Source organism: Phaeodactylum tricornutum, chromosome 15, assembly GCF_000150955.2.
Source record: "Phaeodactylum tricornutum CCAP 1055/1 chromosome 15, whole genome shotgun sequence".
NCBI classification, from domain to species: domain Eukaryota; phylum Bacillariophyta; class Bacillariophyceae; order Surirellales; family Neidiaceae; genus Phaeodactylum; species Phaeodactylum tricornutum.
Window position 1 is genome coordinate 123,455 of NC_011683.1, and position 22,741 is coordinate 146,195.

General features: G+C 52.7%; 11 protein-coding genes across 11 annotated transcripts; 5 read left to right on the plus strand and 6 right to left on the minus strand.

The window, feature by feature from the left end:
* Positions 1–80: 80 nt before the first annotated feature.
* On the minus strand, positions 81–1,682 carry PHATRDRAFT_47811 (predicted protein; the record flags this gene model as incomplete). The annotated part of the gene is made up of 2 exons (XM_002182292.1): positions 1,445–1,682; positions 81–1,327 (listed from the first exon to the last, which is right to left on the minus strand). The coding sequence occupies exons 1-2, from the start codon at positions 1,578–1,580 to the stop codon at positions 81–83; spliced, it is 1,383 nt and encodes a 460-aa protein (XP_002182328.1). The 5' UTR covers positions 1,581–1,682.
* A 1,734-nt stretch (positions 1,683–3,416) lies between these two features.
* On the plus strand, positions 3,417–4,895 carry PHATRDRAFT_38120 (predicted protein; the record flags this gene model as incomplete). The annotated part of the gene is made up of 1 exon (XM_002182125.1): positions 3,417–4,895. One exon carries the CDS (start codon positions 3,417–3,419, stop codon positions 4,893–4,895), a length of 1,479 nt encoding a protein of 492 aa, XP_002182161.1.
* Positions 4,896–5,095: 200 nt separating this feature from the next.
* On the minus strand, positions 5,096–5,909 carry Lhcr13 (protein fucoxanthin chlorophyll a/c protein; the record flags this gene model as incomplete). Its single annotated transcript, XM_002182293.1, has 2 exons — positions 5,096–5,518; positions 5,712–5,909. The coding sequence occupies 2 exons, from the start codon at positions 5,907–5,909 to the stop codon at positions 5,096–5,098; spliced, it is 621 nt and encodes a 206-aa protein (XP_002182329.1).
* Positions 5,910–6,776: 867 nt separating this feature from the next.
* Lhcr14 (protein fucoxanthin chlorophyll a/c protein) lies at positions 6,777–7,709 on the plus strand. The gene is made up of 2 exons (XM_002182126.1): positions 6,777–7,309; positions 7,428–7,709. Exons 1-2 carry the CDS (start codon positions 6,865–6,867, stop codon positions 7,577–7,579), a joined length of 597 nt encoding a protein of 198 aa, XP_002182162.1. The 5' UTR covers positions 6,777–6,864; the 3' UTR covers positions 7,580–7,709.
* Positions 7,710–7,851: 142 nt separating this feature from the next.
* PHATRDRAFT_14427 (predicted protein) lies at positions 7,852–8,262 on the minus strand (the record flags this gene model as incomplete). The annotated part of the gene is made up of 1 exon (XM_002182294.1): positions 7,852–8,262. One exon carries the CDS (start codon positions 8,260–8,262, stop codon positions 7,852–7,854), a length of 411 nt encoding a protein of 136 aa, XP_002182330.1.
* Positions 8,263–9,600: 1,338 nt separating this feature from the next.
* PHATRDRAFT_38124 (predicted protein) lies at positions 9,601–10,518 on the plus strand (the record flags this gene model as incomplete). Its single annotated transcript, XM_002182127.1, has 1 exon — positions 9,601–10,518. One exon carries the CDS (start codon positions 9,601–9,603, stop codon positions 10,516–10,518), a length of 918 nt encoding a protein of 305 aa, XP_002182163.1.
* A 37-nt stretch (positions 10,519–10,555) lies between these two features.
* PHATRDRAFT_47815 (predicted protein) lies at positions 10,556–12,704 on the minus strand. Its single transcript, XM_002182295.1, has 2 exons — positions 12,111–12,704; positions 10,556–11,915 (listed from the first exon to the last, which is right to left on the minus strand). Exons 1-2 carry the CDS (start codon positions 12,609–12,611, stop codon positions 10,794–10,796), a joined length of 1,623 nt encoding a protein of 540 aa, XP_002182331.1. The 5' UTR covers positions 12,612–12,704; the 3' UTR covers positions 10,556–10,793.
* Positions 12,705–14,831: 2,127 nt separating this feature from the next.
* Positions 14,832–15,266, plus strand: PHATRDRAFT_14600 (predicted protein; the record flags this gene model as incomplete). Its single annotated transcript, XM_002182128.1, has 1 exon — positions 14,832–15,266. A coding segment is annotated over one exon (435 nt), but the record flags the coding sequence as incomplete, so codon positions are not given.
* Positions 15,267–15,637: 371 nt separating this feature from the next.
* PHATRDRAFT_47817 (predicted protein) lies at positions 15,638–18,537 on the minus strand. The gene has a single exon (XM_002182296.1). It carries the CDS (start codon positions 18,486–18,488, stop codon positions 15,747–15,749), a length of 2,742 nt encoding a protein of 913 aa, XP_002182332.1. The 5' UTR covers positions 18,489–18,537; the 3' UTR covers positions 15,638–15,746.
* Positions 18,538–19,738: 1,201 nt separating this feature from the next.
* Positions 19,739–20,143, minus strand: PHATRDRAFT_7848 (predicted protein; the record flags this gene model as incomplete). The annotated part of the gene is made up of 1 exon (XM_002182297.1): positions 19,739–20,143. A coding segment is annotated over one exon (405 nt), but the record flags the coding sequence as incomplete, so codon positions are not given.
* Positions 20,144–20,903: 760 nt separating this feature from the next.
* Positions 20,904–22,716, plus strand: PHATRDRAFT_47818 (predicted protein). Its single transcript, XM_002182129.1, has 2 exons — positions 20,904–21,854; positions 21,989–22,716. Exons 1-2 carry the CDS (start codon positions 21,166–21,168, stop codon positions 22,518–22,520), a joined length of 1,221 nt encoding a protein of 406 aa, XP_002182165.1. The 5' UTR covers positions 20,904–21,165; the 3' UTR covers positions 22,521–22,716.
* The last annotated feature ends 25 nt before the right edge of the window (positions 22,717–22,741 follow it).

The window sequence follows — 22,741 nt, forward strand, 5'->3', positions numbered from 1 at the left end:
TCCGAATAGAATGTATTTAAGTGTGCCCTGATGTAGCTGCACATTAGCACAATCTGCTTGCAATCTACGATGATACGAATTTACTGCATATACAGCATATCGTTACCCACCGGACTAGGGACAACCTTGTCCCGCCAATCTCCCGCCAGCACTTCTTCCGCGCTTATATCGGTGATCTTATCTTTAGGTACGTATACCATGTTGTCCGTTGCGTGCACCATCCACGGTTCTTGTCTAAAGTCGTTACCGAATGGTTTGGGTAGTAGCCAATGAAACCCGACCGTGACACCTTTGCGAGGGAGTGGCTTAAATTGACCGCCCGCACGGGCTGACAAGAGTCGATTGAATGCGTGGGTTTTTAAACGCTTGGCGTAAGCATCCTTGGCGGGTTGGGCAGTCCAACCTTGGGCTTGAGAAGCTACAAGTTGTTTGGCGGATTTAGCAAAGGCGGCGACCGACTTTTTGACAACTTGTTCCATATCAGAATCCAATTTTGGTGAAATAATGAGTTTAGACAGTCCCTTTTTGTATTCATCAAAACATAAAGCCTCAAGTAGTTTGAGTTGAATCACGAAAAAATCATTGAGTTCAGCAGAGAGTTGGGATTGTAAATTGGCCCGAATCTGCTTGCCCAACGATGAGCTGAGAATCGAGGGTGCGTCGGAAGCCTCTTGCTCCAATGTGTCGCTAGCTCGTTGAATAACCGCATCACAGAGACTTCCGAAACCCGGCTCGAATTTTGTGTTGCCTTGATATTCATTCTGCACGAGTTCCACCGTGGACGAGAGTATTTCGCGGGCAGCCGGACCGAGTATACGAGCCGCCGCCAAATCGTCCGCGTTCATGGCAGGCGACCCCATGGAAACAATAGAAGACGCTCCGGGCCAGAGGGAACTTTCCGCACCAACGACAGTGGCCACGAGGGCCATGGCGGCGTCGGGGGTGGTGCTTTTCGCAATTTGCGTCTGCAGCACGCTGGAAGCCTCTGCCGCGGATGCGTACAGAACCTTGGCAAAGACGTCCTGCAAGACGGCCACCGGCTTGCCGTTGGTCACCAAATTAGACAAGACATTTTCCGCAGCGGTTTCCAACTGCCTTTGTATCGTCGCACTGCTGCCGTCGGGTACAATCACCAACAAGTTTGCTTGCGGATTCCCATCGCTCGCGGCCGCTATAATTTTTTCCATAGCCGGGGCCAGATCGTCAAACAATCCTTCGCCGCGAGACAAGTCAGTAGAAGTGGGATAGTACAGCAAGGTTCCGTCGCACGCCAATGCCGTTTCGGCAACTTCCAACGTTTCGGGCTGGGCAATCGCGAGGCCCCCGTCTGTGCCGACGGCCTTACTTTTGGAAGTTTCACCCGTCAAGATTTGGTGTAGACTTTCCCGTTCCTTCATCGTAACGGATCGGGATGTAATCAAGCAAGCTGTAGTGAGTGACGTACAGCCTTCGGCTTCTAAATCCGAAATAACCGACGAAAGACTCATCGGCAAGCGCGCATCGGAAGAACTGATAATGGATGCTGCCGCATCCCCTAGCAACAGGGCGGACAATAGACACCCTCGGAAAGACAACTTCATTCTTTTGACACGGAAGTGTTGACTATAAGCTTCCCGTGTACGTCAACGATTCCTCGTTCGTGTGCTTCCCTTTTAGGTAAAAAGGAAGGGCCCCACTGGCGATTTTTAAAAGCGGGGTTGCTCACAGTCAATGTTGTCGATCAACATCGGCTCTTATCGGTATCCACACTCTCGGGGATACGGACGTTCCACTTGGCGTCGAGATGCGAGGGATCAAGCTGATTGCGAGGGCGTCTGTACTTCGTCACACACCGTAGCTGGTTTGCTCGAGACATGCGTCCGACAACCTCCCGGCATGCACGGACGTACAGCCAAAACCTACATCTTTTCAGTTATTACATAGTATTTTCCACAAGTCCGGTCGGTGACATATCTCTCTCACGTGTCAATCAACCTAGCTCTTATAAAATATTACGTCTTATTGTTTTGATCAAGCCGTAGGAAACACACCCTTAACGCAACATGCTTTTCCGAAACCTTCCATTTTGTTCGACGACCTACATCCCTCCTGCTCTCCAGAAAGGTTTTGTCTCACGAGGATATTTGGCAAACCAAGTTCTCCAGAGACAGATTTCCTTGCAATGAGTCCGTTGCCATATAGAGAAAACAGATGCTAACAAGAACAAGCCCGTGGCTGCCTGTCTAATCTTTATGAATTTTTTCAATCCAAGCGAAGTGGACTTTTTCGATGTTGCCAAAGCTCCCCAATGGTCGACGCACACTGAATTATGTACCAGATATAAATAAACAACTTGGGTGGTTCCTGCTCATGCTCGCGAATGTGGGTACACCAAATCTGTTCGTAATACGTATTTTGTACCATTCGATACGGCATCCGCTTGGTGCAACAAGCAATCATCCCCGTGCAAGTGCAGCAGCAGACTCCCCACTGTTGGAGGGTAGGCAATGACTTCCCGTTGACCATCGGGACGATCAAAACGTGTCGCTCCACCTTCGCACGCCGAGAGGTACACCAGAATGGTCATGCGTGTGACGCCTTCCGCCACCACGTCGCTGCCATCCACGTGTTTACCGAACGACATCCCTTTCGTATATTTGTACATTCGAAGGTTCGAATTGCAAGCCAACGCTGTCAACTGCGGCAATAGTTGCAAGGCTGCAGGACAAGAGCTTGCGAGACGTTGGAAAAGCTGCGCAGCGACGTCGGCATCGGAAAAACTGTGCCGGTAGCATTCGCGAGACGCCATGATCCGCGTGGAGCGTTGTTGCGTATAGGATGCATTCGAGTCTTCCATGTACCGTATCCATTGGACACATTCGGACTCGGAAAAGTAGTTAGGAATAACCCATATGTAGCCCGGAAGCAGTGTATCGACGCGGAGACGTATTCCCTGCTGCAGCGACACTTCCGGAGGACATGGTGTTTTGTTTCCTGGCTTCTGCCTTGCGTTCACCGATGCTATCTCGGGCTTTTTGCTGCTCTTCTTGGCCATCTCCTCAAACCTGGCAAAGAGCAGTACCATCAATAGTTCAAGAGCAAGACTTGTCGGAGAAAAAGTGCAGGCCTTGTAAAGGAGTTGTCGGTAGTAGTCCAGAACAAAATGATGCTATTGCTACTTTGGATTGCCGTACGTCCGTCATGCGACTGTCTATCGCTAGGAAAAGACCTCATGGTCCCAAAGGGCAGGAAAACATAGGTAGATTTGTCGCCTGCCTCGCGCTCTCGGTTGCCCTTTGGGCCTTTTAGCACAGACACTCACGTTTTATGGAAATTCGGACCTTGCACAACTTCCAAACGACACCTGAAACAAGCCGTTTCCGAACATGCTTCCTGACATCAAAACATCTCCACCAGAAGCTCAGAAAGCTCATACGATGACGCAGTTCAGGAAACGAATATCGCTGTTCACCGCCGGTCTCTGGATATTTGCTGTTAGTCTGATCTACTTTGAACGGAAGGAACTTTTTGGGATTCAACAGCCGACGTTTAACACCACAACAGAAGAACGCTTCGACGAAGCGTACTTGGAGCGGCAGTTACAGCCCGCCAAATATACAGCCGTCAACCGTGTAAAAAGCAAAGACGGTATTTATCCGGCTTCCAACCCCATCGTCTTCGAAAAATACCGGAAAGCATCAACAAATTCCAGTCGGGCTGAGCCACGTACGGGTCGGTTTGCCTACGCCTTTATAGTTGGAGGCTGCAAGCCCGAAAGTCCATCGTACCGCCCCTATATTTACAACATTGCCATATCTACCTATATTCAACGAAAGCGAGGCAGTACCGCAGACGTGATTCTCATGGTACAGATGGCCTACGCCTCATCACACGAGACTTTACCGCCTGACGACAAGGCACTTTTGGAAAGACTCGGTATTCAAGTGCAATACATTCCCAAAACCAAGGACGAAAGCTTCTATCGACTCATGCTGGACAAATTTCGCATTCTGCGACTGACTCAGTACGATCGAGTGCTGTTTATGGATTCGGACGCCCTCGCCAGAACCAACCTGGACTACTTGTTTATGCTGTCGTACGAGGGAGTCTTAAAGGAAAACTTCATTTTGGCGGGCCCCACGGAGCCCGCAAACGGCGGCTTCTTCCTGCTCCAGCCTCGACCGGGCGACTGGGAGCGACTGCTCGACATTGTCCGCGTCGCGGAGGAGCGTGGACGCCAAAGTCTACCCTACCCGCACTGGGACACAACACTTGGATGGGGACAGGCGATTCCGGCTTTGCAGCCCTACGAAACGCTGGTTTCCGAGAGCCGCACCAAGGCTACCCGATGGGGGTTCCACGGCGCCTTTGCCGATCAGGGGTTACTGTACCATTGGGTCAAGTACGAACGCCAATCCGTCTCGATCCTCGTAAATCGGGTTGTGCAAAACTGGGGCACGGACGCGGACGGGCAACCCAAAATGAAGGAAAAGTTAATTTTCCAAACCTTGCTGGACCGTGTTCCCGAGTCGTCGCACCACCCCAACTTTTGCTGGCGCACGTTCGTTCGGGTCCGCGCTTGTGTACCACCGCATTCCGACTACGTGCATTTTACCGGCAATCGCAAACCGTGGAAGGCGCTCGGAAGGACACAAAACGCTACTACCGTGTCAAAGACTCGGTATCGCCGGAGTGTCACCACCGCCGGGCCGCGGGAGTACCGGGGTCAGCAAGAGTACCGAGCGTTCTGGTACGACACGTTGCGGACGATGGCGACCGAACTGCACTGGACCATGCCGGCAGTCGAGAGTATCTCCTGGAACCGTACGCACCGTGCCCCACTGGTTAAGTTTCCGCTGCACACGGACGCGGCAACGACGCAGTACGCTGCCAGTGTGTGGTCCGAACGCTCGTGACTGTTCCGTGGCGATCGTTATTTGGTTCCAATATCTGGGTGTATCTAAGCTATAGAGTTACGCTAGCTAGACAGTAAATTAGCAAAGAAGCGAAAGAATTCCGTCGAGACGAATATCAACGAAAGGCTTACCCAGATGCCCCGTTCCGGGGGTGACACGGTTAGCGTCGCATCCACCAAGTGTGTCGCGGACACGCGACCTTAAAGGTAGGGGAATCCGTGTCCGGTAATGGCGGATCCGGTGACCATCCCACCGATGGCGACCATGGCGAGACGTCCGTTCTTGAGTTCCTTCAATTGCATTTGTTCTTGCTTGGCGGCGTCCTTGGGGTAGAGCTTGAGGGGATCGAAACCAAAGTCTCCGGGCACCCGATCGAATTCGTTCATGTTGGCGAGTGCGGGGAAGGACACGGCTTCCACAAAGCTGATCCAGGCAAAGATTTGGATCATGGCTTGCGGCAAGGCATCGTGGGCGTCAATGACGTTGGGAATGGCGGCGAAGGAGTAGGCCTCACCGGGGACGCGGACGAACTCGGGCACGACGAATCCCGCCACCGCGAGCATGGCGGCACGGCCGTGCTTGAGCTCGGACTCGCGGAACCAAGGCACCCACTCGGGAACTTTCTGTCGGACAGCCGCCAGGCCCAAATGCAGAACAAAGATTGATTGTTGTTGTTGGTAATGGTGGTGAGTAAGGGCGTGCAAGTGTGCCAATAGTAGACAACAACAACGGAGGCGAGCAACCCCTTTGCTCTCTGCCGTAGCTTACAATTTTATCTATCTATGTGTAGACACACACACACGCGGATGCACGTACCTCCGTCAGACCCAGGGGATCAAAGTTCTTGGATCCGGTCTTGCCAATGAACATGGGTTCAACGGATTCACCACCGACGTATCCTCGGCAGAATTCTTCGTTCAAGGCGGTAGGCGTCGCCGTTCGGGTAGTCGATGAGGAGGCCGGAGCAAAGGCTGCCGCCGAAGTCAAGAGGGACGCAAAGATGATACTCTTCATCGTGGATGAATACGAAATAAAGGAATACGGGTTTGTAAGAGAGAGAGAATAACACAAGTCACACACCGAGTGGTTGCGGAATTGGTGGTATGTGGCAAGGAACAGATTCCAGTGTGGAATTGTGGATTGTTCCGACACGCTGTGCGCGGGTTGACGGTGAATTTGTTCGCAAAAATCCTTCAAGCCGACCGAGAGGGTGGGGGGCATCCGAGAGATGTGGACCGGCTAGCCGCCTAAGTGAAAACTAGCTCTATAGAGGCAACTACTCCCTACTGTGCACTCTGGTGAGTAGTGGACAGCTGGTAGAAAAACGAACTAACATAAACAGTAACTCGTGTCGGTTTCCAGTTTGGCTCGATCCCACGCCCTGGCTTGGGCCTCATCGCGCTAGATTCCCCCTGTCGTCATCCTCGCGATCTTCTGCCTTCAATATCGGGTAGCGGTCAGACGCAAACGATCAGAACCTACGTAGGATGTCTACTGGGTATCTTTTCTTCAAGATACCCCCAAAATCGCCTCCTATCCCGCGCTCGGAGACGAGACAGACACACGATGCCTACTTACCTACCTACCTATCTACCTACTGCCAACTGCCAATCGACAACGAGGTACTTAATCCACCGGGGATCCCTTCTCTCGAGCGTCGCAACGTTTGGATCGAGACTGTCGATCTTCACCCTCCACCACGGAGGCACGGTCTCGTTTCACCCAAGTTGGACTTGTCGTGAAAGGAGTGACTGGAGCCCTATCCTACTAACAGTACTAGTAGTGGTAGTAGTAGTACTTTCACTTGTCGTAGATTTTAGCAATACGACACTGGCGTGCCGTGTCACGATCGGGTCCCTCTTCGGGCACACAAAATCTTCCGTTCGTTGGTGCCTTGTAGCAGTCAAACACTCTCTGTCGCTCTCCTGTGATTTCCTTTCGTCACTTTCGTTCACACCCCTCTTTCACGATGAAGTTTGCCATTCTCGCTGCGCTCTGCGCGTCATCGGCCTTGGCGTTCACGCCGCAGAAAAGCCGGGTCACCCCGTCCGTCTCCACGTCCGCCGCCGTCGACGACATGCCGGGAGCGATCAACTTTGCCGCCAAGGAATTCAAGTTCGATCCGCTCAAGTTGGCGGAAACGTACGAACCATTCTTGCCCTGGTTCCGCGAGAGTGAACTCCGCCACGGACGTACCGCCATGCTCGCCGTCGTCGGCTTTATCGCCACCGACTTTGTCCGCATCCCCGGGGAAGCCTACTCCTTCGCCGCCATTCCCAAGACCATTGACGCACACGACGCTCTCCTCAAGTCCGGTCCCATGTACCAGTTGCTCTTGTGGATTGGACTCTGGGATCTCATCGTTACGGCACCCGCCGCCGTGGCCGCGGCCAAGGGCGAACGCACTCCCGGTGGTACGTGATTGTGCTTTTGGAATTTCTCACCAGGCGTGTATATGTATACACAATATGAAAACGTATGCACGTGTGTGAAGCTAGTTTCTCACCCGGCACGCCTACTCTTCTTTTCTAGACTTTGGCTGGACCCTGATGGCTCCCAAGGATGACGCCAAGATGCAAAAGAAGAAGGATTCCGAATTGCTCAACGGAAGATTGGCCATGGTTGCCGTCGGAGGTATTGCTACTCAGAGTGTCATTACCGGACACGGCTTTCCCTACATCTAAACGCCCGCGTGAGCTCCACTCTCTGATTTGGACGACGCCCCCGTAGAATGGTTGGCTAGTAAAACAACTCGTTCGGACGCCACTCTAGGTTGTACGCGTGTTTACGTATACACACACTTTCATATATATGTATATGTATTGAATTCTGTGTGTGTGGTAAGAGTCTGATACTCTGCTACTGGAGGATGCCCATCGAAAAGTAGTAATCTCGGCGTAGCACACCACCGAGAATGACGAGTCGCATTTCCTCCCCCGGAACATTGACTCGTCCGTTACTGTCGAGCACCGCGTTCCCGTCCGGATCCAAAGTCCAAACTTTTGTAGAGAAATTTGAGCCACGCGGGTTGGTTGGCATCGTCGTCACTATTGTTGCTGTCGTCGTTGTCGTCTTGCGTCGTGGCGTAGGCCCAGGCGTACGCGGCCAGGACGACAACGAGATTGGCGGTCCAAATGGCGGCGGTATCCTTGGTCGCAACGGGAGCGAGGAGTGACACGGCTGGTGTGGCGAGGAAGGCCACGTCGAGGGCCCGTTTTTCCGGTCCCCGGGGCCGACGCGACCGCAAACTGGGGACAATGAACAACCACCACCACCAGTAGCCGAGGACTTGTACGGAAATATCCATATTGTAGACACTGCTGAACCAATCGAATCGACCGAGCAAGACAGCCGGATCGGTGGCCATGACGTAACTGAGTCCGAACGAAAGGACGGCTTGGATGAGAAAAACGTTCTTGAGCCAGCCGCGAAAGACGGATCGTCGTTCCACAACAAGGTTGGCTTCCTTTTTGGCAATCTTTTGTCGTAAGTCGTCGGCAACGGCACCACCTCCACCCGCGTCAAAGGTGTCTGTGCGGGTGAATGCGTCGTTGTCGCTGTCGTCCGTCCCGACGGATGCACCCGTAGCGATGGCCAATTCCTGGCGGAGTCCGTACAAATCACGTTCGAGATTGACCACCTTGGCTGGATTGAGTAAATCCTCCAATCCGACACCGAAATCACGTTGGATGCCTCGATCGATCGAACGCACAAAGGGATCGTCGGCGGTCAAACTACCGTCATCCGCTGGTGCCGACCAACCCACGTTGGACAAGGCCGCGGCGGCGTCTCGACGAATCTCGGAGTCGGGACGTTCGCGTACCAACTGTCGTGGTTGTGATTCGGATTGGGGCGGATCGGGTGTGGATTGTCCGTAACGTCGGGAAGGGGTTGACGGGATGACGAATCGGGATGGACCAAAGGCATCGACTCCCCTCCAAGTCTCATCACCCCATGGTGCCCATACGGTTCCTACCAGTATCAGCAATCGCACCGACATTCGATGCGTGGAAGCTGCGACCAATTTCATACAGCGTGACAGCTTTAGACAAGAAAGCGGATTGGTTTGTGGCGTGAAGACGACTATGGAAATCCAAGGATGGAGGGCAAGAGGGTCCGTGGGTACCACCAACATTAACCTGACACGAGAATTTATGGAGAAGGATGATGTGTTGTTGCTGGCGGTGTCGTGCGTCGGGATGGTTTTATGTTACACACTTATTTGGGGAGTGTCCAATATTTTCGAGAACGGCCTTTCCAGCTATTGTCGTCACGACGTATCTGCAGTGACAATTAAAAAGAAGTCAATGTCTGACTTATCTCAATTCAATTTTCGTCGGCTGGTGTCGTTCGATATCGGTCTGGCTTGGTCGCAGTCCGCCAACTCTTGGCACCACACTCTAGCTGACGTGGGGAATGGACGACGTTCCCGCAGAGAATATCGGTGTGTCACGTAGATATTTCCCACCATATACTGTGACACAGATCAGACTAGGCATCAGGGGTCTCATACGTCACTGTTTCAACCCGTTCGGATACCGATCGGAAGATCAATCTACGAACCGAGTAAGTATGGCGTAACAAAACGCACTACCTATACTCACCCGTACTAGAGATAGATAGATAGACTGCCAGAGTACCACCATACGCAACAAGTTCGTTCGGCTCTCTCTGTACATCCTCCTTCCACATCCTTCCATTCACCATGAAGACTACCGCTTTGCGTCTCTGGAGTGCGTGGAGTTTGACGGCAACGTCCCACGCGTGGCTGTCGTCGTCGCCGTTTCGATTGGCGTCCCTGCGCCTGCCAACGGCTCGTGCCACCTCCACGTCCAACTTGGACACGGACGCGACCACGAAGTTTGTTCCTCCCGCACGCGTCGTCCGGGACGTGTTGCCGACGGTCTACGTCTACGACCACTGTCCCTTTTGCGTCCGCGTACGATTCGCTCTCGGCGTCAAGAACGTGAAACACTACGTCCACTTTCTCGCCAACGACGACGTGCCCACACCGACGGCTCTCGTGGGGAAGAAGATTGCCCCCGTGTGGGTCTGGCCCGAAGCCGACATCGTCATGGCCGAGTCGCTCGACATTTGTCGACTCGTCGACGCCGATGAGCGCTTCGGACCCGTCCAGGCGATTCGACCCGCTACGGAACGCACCGACATCCGTGACTGGCAGAAATCCGTACAGTCGCTCCTACGGACCCTCCAACGACCACGTTACGTCGCGACCGGACTCCTACCGGAATTCCAACAACGCGATGCCCGGGACGCCTTTGTCGCCAATCATCAACTCCCACCCTACGAAAAAAACGAATGGAAAGGATCCGATGGTCCCACGTTGGCCGAGAAATGGCAGCTCTATCGTGACGCCCGGGACGCCGATCCGACCCAGCACCTCCAAGCGCTCAACGAGAAACTCGTGGAACTGGACGAACTCCTCGATTCGGAATATCACTGCTCCCCGGGAGGACTCAGTTACGACGACGTGGATCTCTTCGCCCGACTCCGCTCCGTCACGATCGTCAAGGGTGTCCAGTGGCCGACCAAATTGAGAGCCTACATGGATTACATGGCGGAACTCGGGGATGTTCCCCTCTACGACGCCATGGCCATGTAAACACGAAGACGGTACACTACTACATATATACATAAGGCTCGCGAGTAGAGCACTCTAGTTCTAAATGTCAAATTTTCGGGTGTTGTTGCTGTAGTTGTCCGTACCTCCAGGCTCGCACTACAGGAACCCCGTTCGTACGCTCCGGGCGTACAACAGCCCACCGCACATTCACAAAACGGCCAGAAACTGACCAACCGGCACGAGACAACGAGTGCGGGTTCGTGACTTTGATTCTCGTACGCAACCCACCACCGTCCATCGAGAGTCGAACCATTCTAGTGTGTTGCATCACCAGCACCGCCGCCATCCGCGCCCAGCGTACTCGACGGTGGTTCGTACCGTCTCGAACTCCGACGGGAACTAGACCGCGGTTTCGATCTCGCACGGGACGACGACCGCCGGGGTGACGCCGAACTCCGAAAGATGCCATCGCCCGAGCGTCGAGATTTCCGCGACGATGATCGTCCCGAGCGGCTACTCCCACTCAACAGACGGCGACTCTTCTTACTCCGCGATTCCCGGTATCGCGAACGTCGGGCCACGGCAAAGGCCAAAAAGGTGGCGACGAACAATAAAAACGCCAGAGTCAAAAAGACATTGGCCAGTAGTCTCGCCAGGGGGGATTCGGCCAAGTTGTTGTCGGAACTCGTGGAGCGGCCGGACCGGGAATAGAAACTGGAAGATGTTTTGCCAAACGTGGTGTCACCGTAGTTGATACTGAGAATAGTGCCTTGCGCGTGCGCCATGGCGATACACTCGGCTTCGCAGGTAAAGGAGTCGTGTGAATAAAATTTCCAACACTGATTGATCAAATCGTCATCGTCCGTCCCGTCGTCACCAATAAAGTAGCCATCCTGGTAGGTGGGATAATCTACACAGGATGTGCAGTACTTGTATTCCTCGTAAACTTCGTTCAAGCTGGTGAGTGTGTATTCCTGCGCCCCGTACCACCAATCGTAGGCCCAGGATTTGCCGTCATCGTCCGTGGCGTCCTTGGATCCCAGATCGATATCGGACGTCAATCCAAAGTCGTCAAAGGTCAATCCCAAGCTATCGTCCGGTGTCAAGCAGTACTCGTCCGTGTAGAGGGCCATTTGGAATTTTCCGTAGGGTTTTGGTGCGACACCGGCGTAAATGGCGGCGCCGTCGCTGGTAGCACCGATCTGCCAACAAACGGCGTCGGTCATGTAGGCGAGTCCGGCCAAAGCCACGACGTATTCGTAGTCGTCAATGGCCCATAAATGCTTGGAAATTTGTTCAATGTACTGGTAGAATTCTTGGCGATACACTCCGAGCAACTTCCATTCGGTATCACTGGCGTGACAATCGAGTTTGGAATAGGGACTGTCACCAAAGTATTCCTTGTATTCGTATCCTTGGTAGTTGGGATTGACGTACTGTACATGCCAGTTCGTGTGTATAGGAGGGTTGCAAAGAAGCAAGCAGACAAGCAAACGTGAAGTGTGAGCAACGAGAGAGAGAGTTCATGCATGCAGAACGAACGTGTGCAATGGCTGCACCCAGTCCGTGTGTTTGTGTAGATATGCGGAGTGCAATGCAGTGAAAGGAAACTACCATGCCAATGTACGTACCGACGCCCACATCATCCATCGACTACAAGCCACCGTATCCTTATTTTGGTTCTGATTCTGGTCTTGCGAATGATGCCCTTCTTCCTCCTTACTGTGATCACAGTCGATAAATCCGCCCAACATCCGGTAGGCTTGGGCCCACTTGTCGTATTCTTGCGTGGGATCCGCCAGCACGTCTTCGGACACGGCCACGGACGATCCTGCCGTCACGGTGGAACCACCACCCCACCATCCGAGCGAGCGATCGCCCTGCATGTGCGCAAAGTCGGCCAAGGTAACCGGCTCGATGCCGATCGGTGGCGGCATGGAATGTACGTGTTGTCGAAAACGTTCCTGTCGCATCCGGATGCGTTCCCGCTGTGCGGCGATGGTGTGATTGTGGAAGATCCGGCGGTCGGCGTCGTGGGGCATCCGGTGGTCGTCGTCCCGGGACCGACGCGCCGTCACCATTCCCGCGGTTACTGCCGTAGTGGCGAACGTCCAGAGTCGGCGCAATCGCATGGAACGAAAACAACGACTGTGCTGCTGCTGTTGTTGTTGCTACTGCTGTCTGTCAGTTGGTGTGTGTGTGTTTGTGTATACAGGTATATAGGAACGTGTCGGTCGAGAGGTTCACAACACTCCCAAAAGACAAACAATACGGTGTTTGGATCCGAGCGATCGTTGCCTATAATAGAGTCCCGTGTGGAAGGATTGGAACCAGCTCGTCTAGCTGCCTGCTTGCCTCTCTACCTACGTGCGTTTGGAATAATAAACGATGGCTTCGACTCGGGCAGCACAGCACAACACTGCACACTACACTACCTGAACAATAGAGGAGTGTTGTGGTTGACAACGGTGCTGTGGTGTTCCTTTGGTGGGGCACTCGAGCGTATGCTGTTCTGTCGGGAGCGGGTGTGTGTGTGTGTTTGTGTGTTGCCCGTCCAATCGTGAGAACGAAAGGAACAACTGGACGCTGCTGCTCCACGTGAGAAGGATCACAGTACACTTAAAATTTGGTATGCGGGGTGCCCGCTTGTGCGACCATGGACAATTTGGCACTTCGACGTGACCGAACGAGTGCGAACACCACAGGCGATACCGGTAGAAGACAAAAACTACTACCATTGCGAGCAGTCTCCCTATTGGCGAGGCACGTATTATTCGGCACCAGACACCACACCATATGTCCAGTTCCTGTAAAATCTGATGCAATAACGGTTTGTCCAAGGATCCATCGCGTGTCATTTCTTCCGTTTACTCGGACTCTGTCGCGCCGACCCGGTCAGGGAACGCGTGCCATGTGTACTACCGGCGATCGTGCGAGCGTGAGTGGGACCGATCACGTCCGATCCAGTCCCGGTCATTTTTGATTCCGGTTCGTGACGACAGTTCCGCCCGGTCGTTACGGGAAACTGTGTTCTGCGTCTTTACTGCGCGCTGTTTGATCTACTTAGACTAGCTCTAGAGTACCTGTAGCTAACTAACTAGCGAGCCAGTAGAAGTAGTAGTAGACGAAAGATACCCACTGTTCCGTACCGGTACGAGGACGCGCCGTGGTCGTCTCGGTGTCCCCCCCACAGAAAACGAAACCGCAACATTCGGAAACTCTCACAGTCAGAGTCAAACCAGAACGGAAAAGTCGCCAAAGAATTTCAACTCTCGTCGTCACGCACGGCACCCGAGTCCGTTGTTTTTTTTCACTCGTTCTCGTTCTTTCGTGCGCAGACGACAGAATCCTTTCCTCTTTCGCTGTACATACACACACATATACACTCCAACGTCAATTCCGGAACGGGCAACTCGTGTCGGTGGTTGTACAGACAGCGGGTGAGAGAGAGAGAGAGAGATCCGCATTCGTATTCGGTGTGCTAGAGATTCGACCACAGATTCCCGTTGCTGTTGTGGTTGTTACTGGTGTTGTTGTGATTGTCACTGTCTTCTGATGATCCGCTCGTGCGTATCTGTACGACTCTTGGTCTGGACATGTTTGGTAGGCTTGGTGCGTTCCGACGATCCCATGGTAGCCTTGGTCTACACTCCGAGTCACACCCGCACTCGTCCAGGATATCATCCACCAACTACCGGACACCCTCGGCAATCCTGTCCGTCCGCGTCACCGTACACTACCTTCTTGTCGTCCCAAGGTAAGCATCGTCACCACGAATCCAGATGTTGGTAGGCACGGGTGTTTTTTTTGATCGAGTTCCACCATCGACCCACGAACGGAAGTGGGGGCGGTTGGAAGGCTCGGGCACGGCTCACCCGCAAAGCGTGTCATTGAGAACTCGCACTACTATGCTCAAGTTTTCGTGTGTATGTGCGTATCCAAAGCTAAACTCGCATCCATCACTCAACACCAGTGCGTCCCTTTCTACCGTCATTTGTACAGCATCGCAATCCGGAGACGGACACAGTCACCACCATCACACTACTGGACCCCACGTGGACGCCCGGCCGTCTTCGAGTTTGCCCCTGCGTCCAATGAACAAAAAGAATACGCCCAAAAAGTCACGCCGCAAGGCATCCCGTCGATCACGTGCCAATCCCTTGTCCCCCGAAGACTTGTCCGATCACGTGTCCAATCTATACATTCACGGACCCGGGGGTGTCCTCCCGCACAAATTCGATACTCTAACCGCGTCGGCCGGTATGCGCGACGACGGAACGAGCCACTCGCAAGACAATACCCACCTTACCTGCTCCCAGGCTGCCGTCCAACGACTGGACCGTCATCCCGCACTCGTGCTCAATGCCGATTATCAACCACTAACGTATCTGCCGCTCTCCCTCTGGAGTTGGCAAGATGCCGTCAAGGCTATCTTTTCTGGGAAAGTCACCGTCGTGGACGTCTACCCGGACGTTACCATCCGTGCTGCATCCTTGGAACTCCCCTTGCCATCCGTCATTGCCCTCAACGAGTACGTCCCCACCTACCAATCCCGCCCCGCCTTTACCAAACGCAACGTATTTCTACGTGACGAGTACCGCTGTCAGTACTGCGCGGACCAGTTCCACACCCGCGATTTGTCCCTCGATCACGTCGTCCCAAGGTGTCGGGGTGGTCGCTTGACCTGGGACAACGCCGTCACCAGTTGTCGACACTGTAACGGACGCAAGGGGTCCCTGGACGTTACCCAGCTCGGCCGGGTCGGGATGCGCCTTCAACGATCCCCGCACGTGCCCACACCCTACCAACTCGCTGCTATTGCCGCACGTATGCTTCCCCGTAAGGTGCACCCAACCTGGGAACCCTACTTACAAGCTGGAACGAAATCAAAGTCTGCCGCCCGGGAAGCATCCGTCGACGCATCCCGCAAGACGAACGAGTCTGCCGACTCGGTGGATTGCGTATCCACGGGCGCCACCACACGGTCGGCCCGAGCCGTTCCGTAACGTGGAGTGGTGCCGACCGTTTTTGGAAGGGAAGGGAAAAACGTGTACAGTCTAGCTGAACCAGCCAGGAATCACCCAAACAACCAACAACAACAACGGCGGAAAAACCAGAGTGGCATACGCACACCTACATGTAGACAAACAGTCAAAGTAATCTGAACATTTTTGGACTCACACTTTTTAGGGGAAGCATTCGTTTCGTCAAAAATGTTCACATGTCCGCAGGGCTCAAGGTTACATTTTAATTGTACGTATGTATCTTTATCGTGCTACCGGAGGCGGATCACCGTCATCTCCCGACACTGCTTGCGCAGACAGTCGCTCGAAGCGAGCCCGACAGCGCTTCCTTCTATTTCGGCACTTGCGCTTGGCCTCTCGCAATCGTCGCAGTACAAGTGCGTCCACCGTACCCCCTTTCTCCATCGTTGCTGGAGTTAATGTGCTGGTACTATTGGTGACGCACCTTTCGAGTGCCTCCACCGCATCGGAGTACTTGCCTTTTCCCAACTGGGCTGTACCCAATCGAAAGTACGCTTTGGACAACAAGTACTTGGCTGTTGTATACGTTTCCGGAGCCTCGTCGGTTCGCAAAACGTAATCGAATCGGTCTGCATCGCAACTCGACACCCGGACCTCGTTGGGTGTCTGGGCAAACGGTAAAAGTATTTCCAAAGCAGCCTTGGCACTTTCAATTGATAGGCTTAACAACGATTGTCCCTTCATTAGCGGACAAGGATGAGACGACGAATGCTGTTTTGTCAACAAGAGAGCCATATTGAGACGGATTGTTACAAGGAGATGTGTAAGCGGCGACCAAACGGCGATGACTTGCCGGGATCGTTTGTCCGCTCCTGTAACCAAGGATACGTGCCCCGATAAATCCGTCAAGTAGTTTTCCAAGCTAGGGTACTTCATCATAGCAACGGCGCAGTATTGAATAGCCTTGTCGTACCATCTGGCCGCCGCGTCCCATTTTCCTTCTTGCATGGCACCATTGCCCGCTATCTTGAGCAGTTTGATCGTCTCCAACAATAACTTTCGACTGCGCAAACAAAACGCCGAGCGAGGGACCTTCTCGTCTGGAATACTCCAGGCTGGATCTTCATTTTGTTCGGTTTTTTGCTTCGATGGATCCAGCCAGGGTACGAGACAGGGCACCTCTTCTCCGCCCAATTTACGAAAACACTCTCGTTGAGCCAGAAGGAGAGGAAACTCTTCAATATTAAAATGACTCCGTGGGTCAAAGGAGTCCAACATCATGTTCGGATCAAAGTAAATCCAGTCGCTGGGGTTATCAGGGACTAAATTGGCTGCATCGATACCCTCGCGTTGTTCAAAAACCCAAGGTTGGGACAGGTTCCAAGGCAAACCTAGTCGATCGGCTTGGTGACGTAAACGGATCAGAATAATACTGACAGCCACGTCAATCAAGGGATGATTTACCGGCGTTTCCAGTCCTTCTCGAAGTGCGCCATAGCACTCGTAATGATTTTGTCTCAAAGTCGTTGGCAGCTCTGACAAGGCATTTTCAATGACCGGACGGCTCGCAGCGTTCCCCATGAGGGGTAAACGAAAAATGGTTTTCATATCATTTGTGCTTGGAATGAAGTCCGGAAGCAGAATTTGTGGGTCTCCATCACTAAAGCGATTCAAAAGTGCTTGGACACCATTCCATTTGCTCGTTACAGGACTAGGCCTGTAAACGGTGCTCTTGTATTTCTTTTTCCGACCTACCGGTGAGTCGTCCATTTTGTCGTCAACCGGAAGAGTTGCACGCCAGAGTTTTGCAGTGGAATCGATCCCGTAAGTTACCAAAAATGGCAGTGAAGGGTGTGGAAGAACACCATTACAGGTGGAGGCGTCGGCTTTCAAAAAAGAAACCACAGACCCGGTCGCTCGCTCGTATACCCACGCGTGGCCTGAGTCCGACCCGGTGCAAATATACTCGTCGCTTGGCCCCGCATACTTGGCATTCTTCAAAAACGTGAAGCGATTAAGATGTCCACCATAACTCGCGCTTTCGGATATCGCTTCTGCCGGGTCCGAAGAAAAATTCTTGTGATATAAATCTAGCTCATCTATGGATGGTCCCGCTTGGGAGATGGCATTATGGAAGATTGGAAAGGTATATATTTGATCACTTTCGTAAGATACAAGCAATTCTTTCCCGTTTTTCGATATATCCAGACCGCTTACAGAAACCCTACCGTTTGTTTCCAGATTTTTTGGCTTGTAGCGTTGAAGTATACGAGATTTGTTGCCTCCTTCCATTCGAAGGTCGTAAAGACTGACAAATTCAGATGAACCGCCAGTGAAAACATAATTGGATTCGCCTGATCTTCCTCCAGGAGTCCAAAGTGCACAAGCTTTACACGAGTCATCGCGGGAGCCCGTCGTGCCGTTTTCCAGCGAACGTAGCAGCGACTGATTCTGTTGCTCTCGAGGCGATAGACGAAGATCAAAACGGTGCAGACCTCGCTCGCTACAGATGAGGCCCATATTTTCCGTGACCATTTGATGCGAGTAAGCCATAGCCGATCCGAAGCCCAATATGGATGCCAGATCCTCTTCTCCATGGGGGTGAACAACGACTGAGGACAACTCAGCAGTCAGGTCTGATATACGGAGGTATCCATCAGCACCGCAGGTCAGCACCTTGCCGGGTTGAAATTTTACTGGCGTCACATGAAATACGTTGCCACGGTGACCCGTTCGGAAGGATACGAGAGGTATCACCCTTCCAGACAACGGCGCTGAGAGATTTTTCTTATGTTTGGAAAGTGAAGGTAGTCTTCTTTCTGGTGTTGCCTTGTCCTCGCGATAGCCAAATGGGGTGTGACTCTTCCACGGAATTACTAAGCCGCTGCCCATGGAATCCCTCAGGTCCCATAACATAATACATCGGTCATCGCCGGACGTTACCAGCTGAGTTGGGCAGTCTCCTGACTCCTTGGTGTACCAAATTGATTTCTCGCTTTCACAAAAACGCCAGGGGCAGTCCATCCAGCAAGCAGTGTTGATGCATCCGCTGTGTTTAATAGATGCTCTCCTGGACTGAAATCCTTCACTGGCTGGAGCAATCCAAGTGGTGGCTGCACCAGATTGTTCGGTCGTTGTACTTTGATTCTGCATATATTGTTCAGAAGCCACTTCATTGGGTTGAAGATTGTCCTCGCTATTGTTTAAGAGCTGACAGCTCCCGTCGTCGGGACTAGCCTCAGAACCGTCTTCATGGACTGCCGAGTCGATCTCAGAAATCTCCTCGTCAGACACAGACTCCTCACTATTCTCAGAAAAGTCATCATGAGCCTGGCTCCCCGAAGAATCGTCATCGTCATATAAGGAGGCAGCAAAAGAGGATGGGCCCACGGCCAACATCATGTTGTTCATCCTGGAAGGGTTCCTAAATACGGAGTTCGCAAGAAGTAAGGAAGTATTCCCACAGAAACGGTACCTGAAGAGGCAGTCACATAAAATATGAACAAGCTTACCATGCGGCCACGTACGAAAGCTTGGCGGGTTGGACGCGAAATCGCTTCTGGGTCCGTTCGAACGGACTTACACCGAACTCTTGTCGAGCTTTTAACCAGGAGGGGAGAGACCCACGCCGATTCTGCGAGGACGGGACAAAAGAAGTCGTTTCGAGATCGACCGACATAGTGCAGCTTCTCCAACGCTGCTAGATCCACAGCACGCTGTATCACTTCAATCGAGTCCGTGTATAGTCAACACAAGAATACCAATCTTTGCTCGAAGGGCCGCGATACTTCTTGTCTTCTGATTCCCAGCGGAAGTCGATTCTGCGTTTGTGTCGATCCACGATTCCTCGGGGCATCAAAATATGCGCATGAATTTGTGAATTGACAGTGAGACATCGTCTAGTAGAATGAGGAAATCAATAAGCGAATTAGTTTCAAACATTAAATTTAACATCTAAACTCAGATAGACTCCGAATCCGCTACCCTTCAGCACCTACATTCTCGCTAGCTAGTCCAAGAGTTGATTGGTGGGTGCGTGGTTGGGGTATTCCAATAAAAGCATGATTCCAACAATGTTAAGACCAGCATGCTTTTCCCTTGGGGGTTTATCATTGCCGCCGCCAGGAATAAAAAAAGGGTTTGTAGTTACCGTAGACTGCGGCTAGCTACACGTCTGGCGATGGACCTCCCCGTCCACCTCTTGCCTCACGACCCCTACCACGACCGCCGCTACTACGACCGCGGCCACGACCGCCTCTCCCACCACCACGGTACCCTCGGCCCGAATCTCCGGTATCACCGCTTCTTCCACCTTGATCACTGCCGTGGTGCCGGCCACGCCCACCGCTACGTCCCGTACCAGAGGAATCCATCCGCCCACGCCCGCGTCCTCGTCCACCACGAAATGGCGAATTTCGTTCTTCTTCTTCCTGCTGTGCCGCGGCGGTTTCCAACAAGGACGGTGGCAAGCGCAAATACTTGATGCTACTGCCACGAATATAACAAGACGGTAGCTTGGAGAAGTGTTCGCCGTCGGCGCTCGTACAAATGACGTCTTGCAAATTCATGTTCATAAAGGTATCACAATTGACGACCCGGCCATTGTAGGTGTCACCGCCTTTGAGTTCAACCAGGATCGGTGAGCCGTTGGCCGCGCGCAATAACGTCAGCGGAAGCTGTAGTCCGGAATGTTGGTTGGGTCAACCAGAAAAGTAGGGAGGAAATGCTTGGTGAGAGACAAGACTTTCAAAAGAAGTGGACAGCTAGAGGACGTCATAGCACAATACAGCAACGCTATGATTGATACGTACCATATTCACAGTCAACACTAGCTTGGTATTTCGTGGATCGACGCAAGAAGGGTCGGAATCTGTTGTCTCTTTCAAACGATCAGACGAACACTTTGCTGGTCTATTGGGTGCACGAAGCGTTTGCGGAAACAAAAGGATTCACAGTTTTCAGTAGGATTTCTCTCGAGTACTGCTTTCGCCACCAGCGGTCGGTCTGGGACGGAGTGTGTGCCCGAGTGCCGTCGCGTTGCGATCCCCATGGTCGTCGCCGTCGGCGGTCCGTACCACGACAATACCATTCCCTTGCCTTAGGTTGAGGAATGCCAATAGATTCCACATTCCAGTCTTGACGTTACACACGATGTTTACGGCAATTGGCAAAATATATCCGCAGAACCCTACTTTTCCCTACCCTAGATGTCTCTACGACATTCCCTACCCTAGATGTCTCTACGACATGGAGTCGACGCCATTCTTGGCTATACTACTTATGCCGAATCCATTTCATACATAGATTCGTAGACGCCGGCTGGCTTTTATGCTCCCCAACGGACAAGACGGGCCACATCATCGGCGTAAATTCCAATGAGGGGCATAGGAGAGACGTTACCCATTGTTGCCAGTACCGTGCTTGGGTCCTTTCAACCCGAGGGAGGACAAAAAGTATCGTGGTCCCCCAGAAAATCTCTGCAATAGCCCCCCCCAGGCCCCTCCAGGTGTCTGCGGTCGGCCCGAGCAACCATTCTCGCTCTTTCCTACGCGGTGAGCGAGACGTATCCCGTCTTCGGCCACGGTAGACCCCGACCCTCGTGCCCTCCTCCTTTGGGTAAAACTTACTCTCCGCTTCGACACAGCGTTTCCGATCTCCACCCAGGTCCAAGGAACACCGTACACTAGTACTGCACAAGGGCATGTCCGCGAGTGCCGTCTTTTCTTGTTTTACTTGTGGCTACGGAGATAATACTAACAACGACGGAGCCCAGCGGACCGGAAACGATCTAGTAGCTACTACGTCCTGGACACCGGCACACGCTCCCGGAAACAATTGCGACCGCAGCAGCATGCGTCGGGTTTCGACTTCCCGACGTTCCAGCGCCAATCAATACCCCGCTTCCATACGCGCGCGATCGTCCGAACGAGCGCACTATAGCGACAAAAGTGACAACGACGGCAACGACGAAACGAACACTTTCCGTGGCAACACGCTCGACGAAGATTTCAAGGATAGTATGACGTTTGAAGATTCGGAACGCACGGATCGTCCACGTGGCGGATCCTTCCATCGTCGGGCCATGAGCGATCCCTACGATGCACAAGAAAACGAAAAGGACAGCGACGAAGACGGTCTCGCCAACGATTTGAACGAATTTCTCGAAGCCCAGAGCGCCACGCACTTGCCAACCTTGGCGCGATATCCGGTTGCCGAAACGCGCAATCAGAATTGCTGGAGTGAACCGCCGGTCGACATTTTCAGTGTCCGGGGACCGGATTACTTTGCTTCCAAAAAGAAAATCCAGTCGGGGCCGTACTTATTGCAAGCTAGAGGATGTGACTTGTTTCTCAACAACAAGGAAGATAGCTCGGTCAGATTGGAATCCAAGTAAGTAGCTGTGGGTGCGTGTGTGTGTGTGTGTAATTGTAGCTGTGAGTTCGGCAAGACGATTCCGCACAATCCAAAGGGAAGCAGCAACCTTTCTATTCACTAGCTGATCCGATATTGCGATCGTTTTTTAGGAGCGATATTATTCTAGGCGGACGTCTCCATTCCACCCCCACCATTTTAGTGAATTTTCGGTTTCCGTGGGGCTACATGGTTCTGTACTTCGAAGTGCCAGCCAAGCTTGCCCCCTATTTGAAGCGTGAGAAAGGCAAGGTAGATACAGCTTTAAGCACCGCGGAACAAACCCTGGCCCGCTGGTTGTTGGGGGATACGAATTACAAGAATGAGCGTCTCAAACTGATTCCTTACGTCGCGCAAGGACCATGGGTTGTCCGCAACATGGTCACCGGCCGACCCGCTATTATCGGTAAGAAGCTTCCGGTTACGTACCGAATAGAGCAGAACGCCCTGTTTTGCACTCTCGACATTGGCTCGTCTAGTGCCACGGCCAAACGCATCGTATCGGTCTGCCGGCGCTACATGAGTGCCTTGACGGTCGATATTGGCTTTGTCATTCAAGGTGAGACTCCCCTAGAACTGCCCGAACAAATGATGGGGTCCGTTCGTATCCATGGCGTCGATCCACTGAAAGCACCACGCGTGTAGCCACCGTGTAGATAGTAGTGACTCCCATCGTGGCTACCCTTTACAAGGAAGACACCATCCCAGCTATATCCTACACGCTGAGAGAGTTGGACATGTGTGTAAAGTCGGTCGCAATACTCTTTTGTTTCTACGGTTCTAAAAAGCAGTGGTTACAAGGCAGGCTTGTTAAAAATAAATTGTTGTGATGAGCGCCGCTACAAACCCGCCAGCTCCGCTTCCAG